This window comes from Poecilia formosa, unplaced genomic scaffold, assembly GCF_000485575.1.
Source record: "Poecilia formosa unplaced genomic scaffold, Poecilia_formosa-5.1.2 Scaffold21, whole genome shotgun sequence".
Taxonomy (NCBI): domain Eukaryota; kingdom Metazoa; phylum Chordata; class Actinopteri; order Cyprinodontiformes; family Poeciliidae; genus Poecilia; species Poecilia formosa.
In genome coordinates, this window is record NW_006799960.1 from 185386 (window position 1) to 199848 (window position 14463).

A 14463-nucleotide genomic window follows, 5' to 3' on the forward strand; every position below is an offset into this window, starting at 1 on the left:
ATTATTATTATTATTATTAAGTCACTTTAAAATAAAAGTTATTTAAATTCTCAAATTTGGCATTAAAATGTTCTTTTCAAAACAAACAAACAAACAAACAAAATTGCTTTCGGTTGAGGTTTAAGAAATGTATAAAATAAATTAATGTTTTAGAACAGTTTCAAGCCAACTTTTTTGGTTAGGAACTTTTGTGGTACCTCTTCGGACTGACCAATGCAACTGCAGACGAAGAGGTAACACAAAAGTTCCTAACAAAAAAAGCACCGTAAATTAGCTAATTATAAACAAATGCATTATGTTTATGTAACCTTTCAATGTTGTTTATTAATACAAACTAAACAATGACGTAAATACAGGACATTGTTGAAAATGATGAATAATTTGATACTTTTCTTTTTTAAATTAATTTAAGCATCTTTAAGAAAAGCAATCTAAATCCTGTTGCAGATAATTTGTATTTAAATAAATCTTATAATAGCATTTTTTTTTCTTCCCCAAAAGAACAAAAATACGTTTTAAGTTTTGGATTAACACTGCCCTTTTCTACAGAAAAGCATCTACACAGGTAGTTAAGTAATGCTTTTATTTTGAAAATAACGAGCGGAAGCAAAATACAGCAACCTCGTATTATCCCGGAAACAATTAATCAACTCGACCTTCCATGTTTTATGTTTTCGATCACTGAGAAGGCTTCATTGAGCCAAAATTTGACAACAAACTGAATACTTAATTGTGGCGTTGTAATTGAACCGGAACTAGAAGCCGATCTTAATTCAGTAGCACCAGTTTGGTTCTAATCGCTTTTAGCCATTAGCATTAGCGTGCAAGCTGCCCTACACTTACAATGTCAACGGCTCCGGAGTCCACCGCCGCTCCGTCAAAGTCCCTCCAGGCGTTTAAGGACTGCTGGGGCTGCAGGGCCATCTCAGGAGGGGGTCTGATTCTGTCTGCGGCTTATGTGTTCAACGCAGCGAGGAGGATAATGAAGCAGGGAGCTCCTACCTCCATGGGGACGGTGGCACAGATCACATTCGCTGCATGTAAGTCTTAGTAATGCACGTTGTTTTATCCGATTCAGTCTAAAGCCTCAAATGCTCTACTGTGTATCTCTGACAGGTCTGGCTTCTTGGGGAGTAGTCATCATCACCGATCCGGTTGGAAAATCGCATAGGAAGACCACATGAAGGAAGATCTGCACATTTTAACGGGACAAAACTCACATGTGGACATAAAGAGCCTGGTCCCGAGCACCAGCAGAGAGACTCTTGAAGCAGATTGCTTACTGGAATGTCTTCCACCATATGATTTATATATATTTTTTTTGGCTAGGTGAATAGTCACTGTATGGGAGCTTTACATTGAACATTCAGCCGTGATGACAATTGTGTAGCCATCTCGACAACAAATAGAACAAGAAAAGATGCTGCCAGAACAATGATTGGTCATGTCCTCTGACATAAATACAGCATTTGAATGAAGTATTTGACATAAAAATTCTCTAAATAGCTGTATTTCCAAAGGCAATATTGACGGGATTTGGAGTAGATGTTGACAACAATCCATTCAGTCCATGCAAAGAAAATCAAACCATAGCTCTCCATAAATTGTCTAATAAAATCAAATGTCAGGGAACAGCTGCTTTTAAATGCTTATTAAAATGTTTTGAATGCTTGATATGAAAGCCTCCGTTGGTGATGACCTCTCTAAAACATTTTCAGTACGAATAAATTAATCATGTGAATTACTAAGTTCTTCCACACTGGCCGTACATTCTTTGGTTGTATTTCATTTTTCTTGGAACCTTGTTTCCTTGGCTGTTTGACCTTGATGAAACGGCCATCTCCATCACTCAAAAATGCATGCGTTTGTGCATTAATCCTCTCTTCAATTACATGCCCTACATCATAATACACCCACCTCCATACTTGACTAATTGTATGATGTTTTTGCAAAGACATGCGGCACTTTTTGACCTCCAAACATGTTGTGCATCGGTATCAACTAATCGGTGATACTGATTAGTTGATACCGATTCATTTGAGGAGACCAGGACATTTAACATTAACATGTTCCTAATGTGGAAAAAAAAAATAATACTAATCAGCTGGGAGAACGTTTGCCGTTTGTTCTTATTAAATTAAATGTTCAGATAACCCATAAAGCACTGCTTTTAAGTCAACAAGGGATTTCTTACGTTTCATAAAGAACTATACCACACAGCTCTTTACGAATGAAAGCAAACACACTGAAGACAACAGGAAATATGGCTCCTTTAGTCTGAGTTACCTTTTTATTAGTGTTATACTGATTTGAGCACAAGTTGCTCACCAGGAGAAATTCTTGAGTATGATGCCAAAACACTCCCTAAAATCCCAAAGCGTTTTTGAGTCATGTAAAATGATCATGACGTTCCGATGGATTTTTTTTTTCCTTTTCTTCTTGGATAAAGAAAAATATGAAAATAGAGTTGACAGTACATTTAGGCACACTATTAACACATAATGTACACAGATATGCACTCATTTTCTGTATCATAGATTCATATATACTGGGGGTTAAAAAAAAAAAAAAAAAACTTCCTGCATGGAGAGTTGAGCAGAAAGCTAAAGGTGACATCCCCCTCTCCCTTAAAGAGACGCCTCACATCCTTCTTGCTCCAGCCAATCAGAGTCCACCAGGGCTTGCCCAGTCTTCCACAGTTGCTACAGTAAGTGCTAATTAGCATTGATTCTATTGGCCACAGTCTCTTCTGTGACTTGCTGGACCTGATTTTAGCGGGTCGGACGGAGGGGGGAAGGGCTTCACACAAAACAGGCAGTGGAGGCAGTCGGATCAGAAGATGTCTGCACTCGGCATGACGGTCTTGTACGCATGAAACACCATTTAGGAGGTTAAAAAGAAGCAGTTCGAGACCACCTCTGAACTAGCTGTAGTGCAGGAGCTGATCGATCACTGATTGCTAACTTTATCGATACCCACGGCAGATACTCTGTGATAGTGAGCATGGGATATGTGGACATATTCTGCACACTTAAAAAAAAACAAAAACAAAAACAAAAAACCTCAGACTTATAAAACAAGTCTGTAAAATAAACATTTTTACAACAACGGAATGTTAAGTTGTTGGGGTTAAGACGACGCCTTGATGATTTCTCCTAATAAAAAGATTACGAATGACCATTTTCAGTACACCGTGAATCAAAATGCACATGCATTACACAAAAATATATTGCACCAAATCAAAAGATTTTGTTTTTCTCCTCTCAGAATAAAAGTGATATATCTCCATCTCTCCTTTTGATTTTCTCAAAATCCGATCGCGTGACGGAGAGCTCCCTCTGCCGTGCATCTCTTGGTCAGTATACACTGTATATATATATATTCATGTATTTATGGATTTAAGGCTGGTTCACTCGCTCACACTGGCACAGTTTCTGACTGAAGACGGGTGTGTCTTTCAGCTCAACATACACACACACACACACTTGCGCAGAAACCTATGCCGACTGGAACATACATTCCCCTCAACTTTTAGCTCATTAAAGGTTTCTTTCCTTGCATGATCAGCAGTAAGAAGCGAGCACACACACACACGCACACACACACACACAAGCAAACAGTATGAGCTTTGGTTGTCACAGGCTATGACAGTTGCATTAAAGGGGACGTGGCCCATCTGTGGAGAGAAGGAAAACTAGTGGCAGGGGGAAAAAAAAAAAAAAGCGAGCAAAAAGTTCCGACTCTTTCTTGTTCGCTCACATTTGCAGGACTGCGCCTGTTTAAGCCAGTGCTTCTGACATTTGCTTGGTTGCAATGGAAACAAGAATATGTGCTTCTGCAGCTTGTGTGTGGTCTGCGTGGCGGTATGCTTGATTACAGCTCTGCGGCTCCACAACATAAGAGGACTGAAGCGGGAAAGTAAGGCAAGGTGTGGGTCTGCACTATTAAGTCCCGTAGTTTAAAAACAACGCAGTATTTTATCATCTGCTCGTCTAAACCACAAGAAAGCAGCACTGGCTGGCTAACGTAAAGCTTAACAAAAGTAAAAAGTCCCCCAAAAAAACAAGAAAAAGATATAGAAACTAAAAGAGAAGACTGTCATGTTCAGCCTCTTGGTGCAAATTATATAATTTGTGTTAGAACGTGTCTTTCAGAGCTGCTCATCCTTCGGTTTCCGTGTCAGCGGAAACGATCAGGAGTGTTTCCTCCCCCCCTCCCCACGACAAGAGTATGTGAGGGCGGGTGAAGGGTAGCGATCGCACGCGTAACACCTCCCTTCCTCACCACACACTCACTCACTCACACACACAACCTCACTTCCGGCTCTGGAGTCTGTGCGTCTGTCGCCGGGCCCGTGTCCCGCCGCCGCCCGTGCTTTCCTGTCACCTCTTCAGCGAGGAGGACTGGAGTTTCTGGCTGTATCTTTGAACGCGCGGCGAACGGGAGTGCAGCTTGACGAACAGCTCGGGGAATTTGTACTGGGGGAACATGGTCTCCAGGAAGCCCTCCAGGAACACGTAGACTAGGCGCCGGTTCATGGGCTGGTACTGAAACATGTCGAAGACGCGGAGGATGCCCTTCCTCGTGGTGTCCGCTCCGATGATGTGCTTCAGCTCGTCTGAGGGCAAAAACAGAGACAGAGAGATACGCTGTGGTCGTCAGCGGCGGGCTGAGATCCAAAGGGTGACAGTAGCGGGTTGACACTGGGGTGTTAATATGATTTTTTTTTTTTTTTTTTTTACCAGGTACTATACGTGAAGAGAAAATCAGAAGAGCGTGAAAATGTATTTGTAGTGTTCACCTGGCATGATGCCAAGCAGGCTGGTCTTGGCAGCGACTCGCGTCCTCATGCGGATGCACTTGTCCCGGCGCGGTGGGGTCTCGGCTAGAATCCCATTAGGCCAGTAGGAATCCCTGAGCATGAAGGGAAACTCTCGGTTACTCCAAACTTCCTCTTAAAGAAAATCGGACAAATCAGGAACAAAATGGCTACCTGAACTTTTTCACATATTCCGCCACCTGTTCTGGAGAGGTCATATAGTCGACATGATCCACAATTTTCCTTCACAAACAAAAGAAAAGGTGTTACAGTTGGACTCTTTAGGGAGTTGATTATTTATTATAATCTCTCTGAAGGCTGGGCGAGTCTCTCACCGGTTGATCGTGTCGCCGTAAGTGGCTCTGATGAGCTGCTGCAGCAGGTTCTTGATGTTCCTGCGCAGCCACTGGTTTTTCTCTTTGAGGTCAAACACCTCGTCCATCAGGAGCAGCATGACTCGCAGAGGGATATTATCGTCCACCTGGACAGGCGGGGGAAAGGTCTTACTGTTTTAACTGAAATCTTTAAAAAAAACAAACAAAAAACAAAACAAAAAAAAACAGGTCAAATAGAAACGGAGCAGCTGCAGACTCACATTGTCGTCCAGCTGAGCAGAAACTCGACAGTGTTCTGGGTCGATGTCGGATTTTGGAAGAAGTGGAGGCGCCTTTAAAAAAAAAAAAAAAAAAGAGAGGAAAGGCTAAGGTTAGAAAACTAAACGACATTGTGAGAAAACCCAACAGTGGTTGGAATTACAGAGTTTCAGTAGTGTGACAGATGTTGTCCTCAAAATAATGTTTTTACAGCTAGATTACAGATAAAGCAATTAGGTACAAGTAAAACAGAGTCATTCTAGCAATAGACCTTTGGAGAGAGAGAGAAAAAAAGCACACTTCACAGTAACAATGCTGGTCAGAACAGGAGCAGGAGTCAAAACATAGCTAAATGTTGTCAGTCTTTCAGGGTTTTGAAGGATAGTTTTTGTCACTGGGCAGACTAGGGTCAACACAGATTAGTTTTAAATCTCTGAATAGAGTACTGGTCTGTTAGCTACTGTCTTAGAAAATAAATCACTCCCTTTTGCTTGTATTCCTTCCTTTAAAAAAAAACAAAAAAAACAAAACAAATACTTTTGGGAATTTAAAAAGATAAGAACAGATGATGTATTTTACTTAATAAGCATCTTACTGACCTTAAATATGTTCTGTTTGATGTCCTGACCAAGTCTTTCTGACATGCGGCCCATGTTGTCAGAGACTTTATTCATTCCCTCAGCCAGACTGTCTGGCAGGGATTTCACTGCATTGGACATGTTCCTCATGGAGCTCCGCAAAGGATTCACAAATGTGTCTATCTGAAGACGAATCACCAAAACCACAACACTGACATTTAGCGTTCGAGAACCAGACAACGCGCGATGTTTGTCAGATTAAATAACACAGATGAAATCATTTTCATGTGAAAAACTGTAGAGACCTTTCGCGCAAACTCTCCTTTGCCCTTGCTGTAGGCCTTGTTTTCTAGGAAGTCATAGACGTAGGGAATCAACGTTGGACAGGCCTTCACCATCTCTGGGTTTAGCAGCAACTGAAACACACACAAGCACACATTTACACACAACGATATAAATAGAGACTAAAAAGTACTGACATAGTCTGCAATTCAGAATTCCTACATATTTAAAATAAAAATTTCTGATTTTTCCAAATTTGGATGGATGAGTAGGAAGTAGATATGGAAGGAAGGGAGGACACAAGGAAGAAAAAAAATGGAGGGAAGAACATGAGGAACAAATTGAGGTATGAGGGAAGGGAGGGAAGCAGGATACAAGGAGGGAAGGACAGAGGGAAGGAAAGGATGGGAAAGAAACTGAGGCATGGAACAAGAAAGGAAAGGAAGAAGTAGGGACAAAAATTAAAAATAAGAAACACTTTTTCATAACTCTTATTTTCATACTTATACACATCTGGGAAATACTAATCTCATATTCCAGACTATTCCAAATTGCATAGGAGCCCTAATAATTACCTGAAGGTAAGCATTGAGGTCTTTTTTTCTCTTCTCCAAGAAGTCTCTGTCCATATTGTTGAAGGTTTTCTTTCCTGGAAGCTTGAGGATCGACGTCAGGTTCTCAAACTAAAACACATTCACCACATTTGTGTAAAGAAAAAAAAAAAAAAGCACAAATGTTACAGCTGCAAATTTAAAACACTGCAGTGATCCATTTTAATCACCTGCTCTGTTATTCGCATATGGAAGTCATGGAAGTCTGAGTAGCGGCGGTACGTCTTCCAGCAGTCCTCGCTGCCGTCTGGGTTGCGTCTTATCACGGTAATGGCGTAAAGTGCGTAGGTCTTACCATGATCGTTGCAAACCCCTGCGGCACCCCAGAAGCCAGGAAGAAAAGAATCAGCTACTCCATCCGGGAAAACATCCCAAATAAGAGGAGTTGGAAGACGAAGGCAGGGGTTGATGAAAGGAAGAGAAAGTAGTGGGCAAAAAAAAAATAAAAATTAAAATAAAAAGATGTAAAAGGTGGGAGAGGAAAGCAGGCAAAAGAAAAAGGAGAGAAAAAGGAGTGGAAATGAAATAAAAAGGGAGGAAGAAGGAAAGAAGGAAAAGGGAAGAACAAAAAATAAACATTGAAGGTAATGGAATGAGAGAAATGAAGAATACTGGCACAGCATGAAGTGAAATAAACACGGAGAAGAACAGAACTTGGAGGTGAAATGTTTAGAGAAAATGTGGGGAGAAACTAGAAGGAGCTTAGAGGGTTCAACTGGACACACTCACACATCATTCATTCTGCACGAAAGATACGATGCATCTGAAAACATCTGCACGCAAGTTTTATTCCTCAGTCGTCGAAAGCACCTATTTCCAAAACTGCTGCAAAGTAATATCGACTCCGAGAACAACGAAGCTGCTTTACGAGAAGCTAGCGGACATACCCGTGTCAGATATGAAGGCGTGTAGCTGCAGGAATTCATCATGGCAGGAGTTGCTGAGGTCATCCAGTGACTGAAATCATACACAGGTCATTATAAACTAACAGAGCAACAAAAACAAAACTCCATGTTCATCTCTATCAATTAACCTCTAATATTAGCAATTAAAATGAAGCCTAAACAGAAGGGGAATCATGCTTCTTACCAGGTTTAGGCTTCCTGTAGGCGAGCCGTTGAAGGACTCTCCATCACCATCGTCAGATCCTCTGTAACTTGGCTCCTTCAGCATGTCCAGCTCTGCCAGCATGCGGACGTACAGGGGACTCTGCTTGAAGGACGGGTAGAAGCGCTCGTCACGCAGCATCATTTCGTAGACCTGCCGTGTGGTCGACAAAACGTTAGCAGGTGGAAGACGGTTGTAAAAAGCCAGTCTACGGAAATGAGATGTGACGCTTCAGTACTTTTCTCTGAACTTCATCAAATATCTCAGGCGTGGGGTCTTCTTTCTGCAGCTTCTCTCCCAGTTTTATTACCAACTCCTTGTCCACCTGTACCCTGGGAGATGCCTGTTGGAGCAGACTATGTATTACTAAAATCAGAACAATGAGTTCAAAATGTGTTCCTCTTTCTATTTTTTTTTCTTTTAGATGAAGCCAATAAGAAATGCTCGAACGTGGCGAAAACATGTATGAAATCTGCATACCTTGTCAGAAAGGTACTGCTCATAGACCCCCAGGGCAGCCGCCTTCAGCAGGCCCTTGGTGGCCCCCGGCTGCTTCTTGCCGTCTTTCTGCCAGCTCTGCATTGCCTCCAGCTGCTGCTGAGCCGTCACCCGGTACCCCTCCACGGTGAGCCAAAAGAACAGCTCCGCCTGAGCCCCCGCTGCCTGCATGAAGTCTGCACGAAAGGACGGGTGGCTTTGTCTGAATGGCGCAGCTCTGCGATTGATCTTCAATCACAATAGTGCCTGAACACGAGCACCACTGGTAACACATTCAGCTGCCGTGTTTTGGTCTGTGGCTCTGCTCCAAACGAGATCTAATGAGACTTGGCTCAACTCCTTCCACACACGCACATGCGATCGTAATCTGATCGGTAAGCGGAGCAAGCTCTTAAAGTCTGTGGTGAGGTCAGGGGGGAGCAGGCTGGACTTACAACATTAAAAACTGGGATAAATCAAGGATTATAAGGACGATTATCAGAAGTGTTCTGGATTAACCACAGTGAACGTTAGCGTCCGAGTGATGCGAGTTACCCATGAAGAACTGCAGCGCTATGTTGTGGACGAGGATGTGATCCAGTGGGATAACGCACAGCTTGCCAAAACTGGCTGCCAGCTTCAAGGCATCGACCTCCTACATGAGAGAGGGACAGGATGAGCAAAACTGATGACGCACACTACAGAACATAGAGACCAAACTACGACAGCAAAACGTCATTTCATACTCTTAGGTTATTCACATTTTGCCACATTACAACCACAAACCTCAATGCATTTTACGGAAACTTAATTTGACAGACAAACAAAAAGTAGTGTGCTACTATGAAGTAGAATGAAAATGCTTTTTTTTTTTTTAGTGGATTGCCTTGTATTTGGCTCCTTCCATCACTTTATATCTCCCTGCTGAAGAAAAACATCACTATACCATGAACCTCAACTTAGAAGCTGCTTCATATGAGTTTGAAGACGTTTCTCCGTCGTGCCTGCTGCTAGCATGTGCTTGTTCTAAATGAAAATTAGCACTTTCTCCTTTGATTTCCAATTTTGACTTCCAATGATTCACTTCCTGCTAAAGTGCCCCCTGGTGGCTGAAGTAAAAATCCACAGAAAAGCCGCACCGGGCTTTTAGCCGCATGGTTCAAAGCGTAGGGAAAAAAAAAGTAGCGGCTTATAGTCCGAAAAATACTACTCTTGAAATACATTCCCATTTGTAATATCCTTACTGAGACACCAGTCACATGACTAAGTGTGACTTGCACCACTAAACTGCACACATTAGCTGCATAATATTATGAAATGTATTTATATTTATTGATGTTTTCATTTAACAAACAGTGGAGAAAATGGTAAAACTAATAACTCCGAAAATACGGACGTTACTTGGAATTTATTGTGACAACTATAAATCAAAATTCTTTTCATGACGAGAAATTTATCACGATAAACGTAAACAATACAATAAATTCCCATCCCTAACTTTAGGATGATGTGTAGTGGTAGTTTTGAGCCACAAAGTGATTTACTGAGTAAAAAGTTCAACTTTGCTTTGATTGAAGCAGCTTCTACTACAGGTTTGCTGTGTCGCAGGCAAAGCTTGTGGCAATCTGCATAATCTGACATCTTCTGACTTCTATCAAGGCCAGATTTGTTGAAAGCATGACTAATGGTTGTCCATTTTTCTTTTTTCGCTCCGACTCCAGAATTAGTACATACTTTCCACTGATGTTTGCAGTTGTAATGTGAAAATGCACGCAAATATTCAAGAGGTGTGGATACTTTTGCAAAGTACTAGATGTAGATGAATCTGCCGTGCAGCTTCCCACCTTTCCTGACTGTAGTCTCTGGATCCTGGTCTCACACACCTTCTTCACAAACAGAAGACTGTTAATCTGGTTTTTGATCACATTGATGTCTAAAGAGGAAGAAACAGAAGGACAAAGCAACCGACGTAACTTAGCCAACATCGTTTTTATCCATTTGCTCACTTAATTGGTATGACGAGTCAATCAGGAGTCTCTTGATGCAAGTGTAAAAAAAAATTGAGAACCCACCATCTCCAGCTGTGTCCAGGGAGCGGAGATACAGCAGCTCCTCCAGCACCTTGTCTTTAACGGCTTCCAGCTCGGCCGGCTTGTCCGTCAACTTCAAGATGTTCATGAAGGCTTCATAGTTGCAGCTGGAGTCCCGAATCTAGAAGCAGGAATGTTACATTTAGGGACTTATTCCTGTTGAAGCCCTAAATTAAACTGGTTTTCAGATTGTGTCTTGGTTTGGACGCTCACCATCCAGATGACAAACTGGTTAATATAGTCCGGGTCACTCAGCTGGTTGATCAGAGGAAGTAGCACTCCGTATGCCAGCACCTCCTAAAGAAGAGAGGATTTCCTTGAACAATCAGGAAATTACACTACAAAAATGCCACCGCACAGACACTGTAGAACCACAGCTTATTCAGCATGACCAGCACAAGCTGCTGACTCGATCTGTGACTACAGTTTTGCCTTTCTTCTCTACAACTTGCATTTAAGACCAGATAACATCCGCGTGCAAACTCACCCTCAGGAAGTATCGCATGCTTTTGTTGTGGAAATCTCCAGGAGGTAGTAACAAATACAGAAGCAATTCACACAAGTCTCGAAGAAAACCTGAAAATGTACACACACACACACACACACACAAAAAAAAGTTAAATAAAGCCATTAAACCCTAAAATTGATTCATAATCCGTGACAAAAGTCCTTCAGAGAGAGTTTGGCTTAAGTCCGCTTACCTTCTTCATCGCGGTGGGATGTGCAAACTACGTCTCTGCAAATTTTTCTTTCCATCTCCACTTCAGCCTCAAAAAATGAGTCAACCAGCTCATCCATTATGTCTCCTGTGAAGAGGTTCCTCTTATTACTAACCACTAAATTCGCCTCTTGGATTCTCGTTATATTAACAGTGCCTGGCATATGTATTGCATTGGTGCATTAGAATGATCTAGTCAAAGTCCACAACAAAGTCAAATTGAGAATCTGTAGCTTCACTTAAAAACCGATGATCACTTGCATCAAATAGAAGAAATACTTTTCAGATTTGTACTTATTGAGAAATAAAAGCCCATTTTTCTTTCTACTTCCCAATTGTGTATAAAACTCAAATTAAGGACATTAAAGTTTAAAAGAGGGAAAAGCTTAAAGGATGCATTTGGCAGGCCACTGTAGACAGAGAAAATGAGTAAAACAGGAAGTGGGTATGATCGCGTGTCCGTACTCTGCTTGTCCTCTCTGTCGGCGAGGCGATCCTGGGCTTTTCTAAAGACACGTAAATGGGTGGCGAAGTCGTCCACCAGGCGGGTGGTGAAGTAAGGCTGCCAGTCCACCTCTTTGGACCTTCAGATACAAAAACACACAGGTGTGTTAAGTACCATTTTTTAAATACAGCCTTGAGAAAGACAGCAAACGTGCACAAGGTACCACGTGGAGAACTGGATGAGGGCATTCTGTAGCGTTTGTCTGATCTCCAGCAAAAAGGACTCATCTTCACTCAGAGTGTAATACCAGTACTGGATATAGTCTCTCAGAGCAAACTGGATCACCTACAAAACAAACAAAAAAAGAAAAAAAAAAAAAAGAAAAAAATTGAGGATTCAAGAGGTGCACACAGATACCGATACCATTCATTTGTATATTAACTCTGTTTATGCTATCTTTAGAAGACTCTTACATAAACTAGAGGGGTATTAAGTAGATTGACATCAACATCAAAAACTCTTTGAAGCACAGAGAGGGCGGGATTTCTCACAGAAAGTGCACTTTATCAAAAAAAAAAATAAAATAAAACAGTGGCACAAAATAGATAACACGTTGGCTGCATTTAACTCGAGGTTCACATGCAGCTGAAATGCCAGGCATGCATTCCCAGGGGTGAGCAGGAGGAGGAGGAGAAGGAAGGCCCAGCGATACATTGATAGTCCAGTCATTGTCATCTGACCATCACTAACTGCTTTGTCTGCACTTGTCAGAGACAAACTGAGGACCCACATGCTGCAATTTTGTTTCCAAAATCCGAGTAATGCAACCACAGGACAGTGTGCAAAAAGAAAAAGAAGTGAGAAGATGACCAAACAGAAACTGCTCGGTTCAGTTTCCCCGTCTGTATTTACAAAGGTAATCACCAGGCGACTGAAAATGTGTCTGCAGCGCAACAGTCATTACTTTTTGCTGGAGGCACATGTTACTAATTGCTTTGGTGAAGCAAAACTTAAAGCTCCACTTCCCCTTTTCATCACATTTTAATAAGATCAGCTCTTTTTCCCTAATATACCGAATAAGATGCTAACGATGATTAAAAAATAAATAAATAAATAAATAAAGCAAGAACATCTCGACTTTAAATCCCAACTTGGGGTTTTTTTTGCAAAGTTTGCATATTCATGTGCACCTTTTTGTCCCCAAAAATCTAATGAATGCTCATCTAATGTAAGCCATCTAGTCAGGCTGCCGCTGCATCACTATGAGTTATGAATACAATTACTTTCAGTTTGTTGTTCTTATCATTAGTTTTATTAGACTTCGCCTGGTAAAGCATAAGAGATTATTCTAAGTCACAAATATGAAGAAGTGTGATTTCATCTTGAAATCCTGTTGTGCATGTCTGACGTTAGATAGGCAACTTTTCCTGTTTAGCTGCACTTTTTTTTTTTTTATTTTTTTAAACAGACTGCTCACATTGCTCGTCAAGACGACACAATGGACCCCCGCCTATTCGTGGTTCAGAATTTGTATGGGTGTGCTCACTTAGTCCAGTTCATAGTTAAATTCAACACTCCCTTCAAAGCACAAAGATGTAAAAGGCCACGTGTTGACGTCAAGGCTTCAGAATACTAGCTTAAACATTACTGAAAGACAAACAACAATAAAGATCATTTGTTTTTTTCTTTGACATTGTTTGATGGCTACGCCCCTTCTCCCGAGGCCTTTCAACAAGTTACCATTTGATTTAAACGACGGGTGTAAAAGCTTTCCCCAACAGTTATGGGTTTCATTATCGTTATTGCGAAAAAGCAATAAAAAGAGGAAACAAAACAAACACAGGTGCCAAATTAGCAGGATGTGGTGCTGGAAACACAAAGAAAGACTACAACGCACCTGTTGTAGTGGCTCATCGATGAAACTGGATCCAGTCAGTCTCCTGTCAATCTTTATTGGCTTTACCTCCAGTTTAATGTCATCCAGTGTCTGAAAGAGTCGGTGAGCCAAAACGAGAGAGGGGTGAGAGGAAGTAAGTGGCCAGCCCGCCTTATCAGCAAAATAATTTGATTAATGAGCGATCGATGTGTTTGTTCAGGAGAGGTTTAAATATGGACCCGGGTGTGTTTATGGTACGGTTCTTACCTTGGGTATACCAATTTGCGTGGGTGGCAAATAAGAGTGTTCGCATTTTTCCAGGTGTTTCTCTGAGTTTATCTTTCCATAAAGCAAAGTGACTGCAAAGCCACTGAAAACCAGAAATCAACAGGGGCAAAAAAACAAAACAAAACAACAACAAAAAAACACACGTTAGGGAGACTTTCTGCAAAGTTTTAAAGCAGAATTCAGGTCACGTAACTCACCCTCCAATGAAGCAAAAGACATAGAAGGCCAGGTAGAATATGGCAAAAGGTCCAAAGGTTACAAAGAACAGCACAACTCCAAGACCCCCCCATCCCCAGATGGACAGACTGGCCTAGAAGACAGAAAGGAACAAAAATTATTAACACTTTACACTTGCTTGTGCTTAAATAGGCAAGAAGCCAAACTAGACTGTTTCCAATCACATTTTGGACACCCCCGTTTAATCCAGTCTTCACAGACTGAATGTTCACTAACATTCACACCAATCACGACTCGCAAAAGGAATCGTCCGACACCAAACATTGTTTTGAAGTATTGTGCTCATAGAGGAAGAGTTTTGAAGTTACATCTTTAACAACCCAACATAATTGCTTAAGTTGT

General features: G+C 41.4%; 2 protein-coding genes across 2 annotated transcripts; one reads left to right on the plus strand and one right to left on the minus strand.

Moving 5' to 3' along the window:
- Positions 1 to 593: 593 nt before the first annotated feature.
- Positions 594 to 1814, plus strand: dmac1 (distal membrane arm assembly complex 1). Its single transcript, XM_007547534.2, has 2 exons — positions 594 to 1040; positions 1117 to 1814. Exons 1-2 carry the CDS (start codon positions 845 to 847, stop codon positions 1182 to 1184), a joined length of 264 nt encoding a protein of 87 aa, XP_007547596.1. The 5' UTR covers positions 594 to 844; the 3' UTR covers positions 1185 to 1814.
- A 464-nt stretch (positions 1815 to 2278) lies between these two features.
- On the minus strand, positions 2279 to 14385 carry snx13 (sorting nexin 13). The gene is made up of 25 exons (XM_016669223.1): positions 14338 to 14385; positions 14082 to 14194; positions 13864 to 13966; positions 13618 to 13707; positions 11944 to 12065; positions 11741 to 11859; positions 11259 to 11363; positions 11045 to 11133; positions 10771 to 10854; positions 10540 to 10678; positions 10312 to 10400; positions 9023 to 9122; positions 8471 to 8664; positions 8229 to 8333; positions 7973 to 8143; positions 7771 to 7840; positions 7054 to 7232; positions 6848 to 6955; positions 6296 to 6406; positions 6012 to 6173; positions 5415 to 5486; positions 5155 to 5300; positions 4994 to 5062; positions 4802 to 4914; positions 2279 to 4618 (listed from the first exon to the last, which is right to left on the minus strand). The coding sequence occupies exons 1-25, from the start codon at positions 14383 to 14385 to the stop codon at positions 4383 to 4385; spliced, it is 2937 nt and encodes a 978-aa protein (XP_016524709.1). The 3' UTR covers positions 2279 to 4382.
- Positions 14386 to 14463: the final 78 nt, after the last annotated feature.

Bases quoted from the DNA above. Each gene is read 5' to 3' on its own strand.
- dmac1 (XM_007547534.2), top strand. From the start codon at position 845: ATGTCAACGGCTCCGGAGTCCACCGCCGCTCCGTCAAAGTCCCTCCAG. The intron at 1,041-1,116 runs GTAAGTCTTAGT...TATCTCTGACAG, and splicing joins ACAGATCACATTCGCTGCAT to GTCTGGCTTCTTGGGGAGTA.
- snx13 (XM_016669223.1), bottom strand. From the start codon at position 14,385: ATGTTTGGTGTCGGACGATTCCTTTTGCGAGTCGTGATTGGTGTGAAT. The intron at 7,841-7,972 runs GTAAGAAGCATG...GTATGATTTCAG, and splicing joins CTACAGGAAGCCTAAACCTG to TCACTGGATGACCTCAGCAA. The intron at 6,174-6,295 runs GTCTCTACAGTT...ATTCGTCTTCAG, and splicing joins AAGGAGAGTTTGCGCGAAAG to ATAGACACATTTGTGAATCC.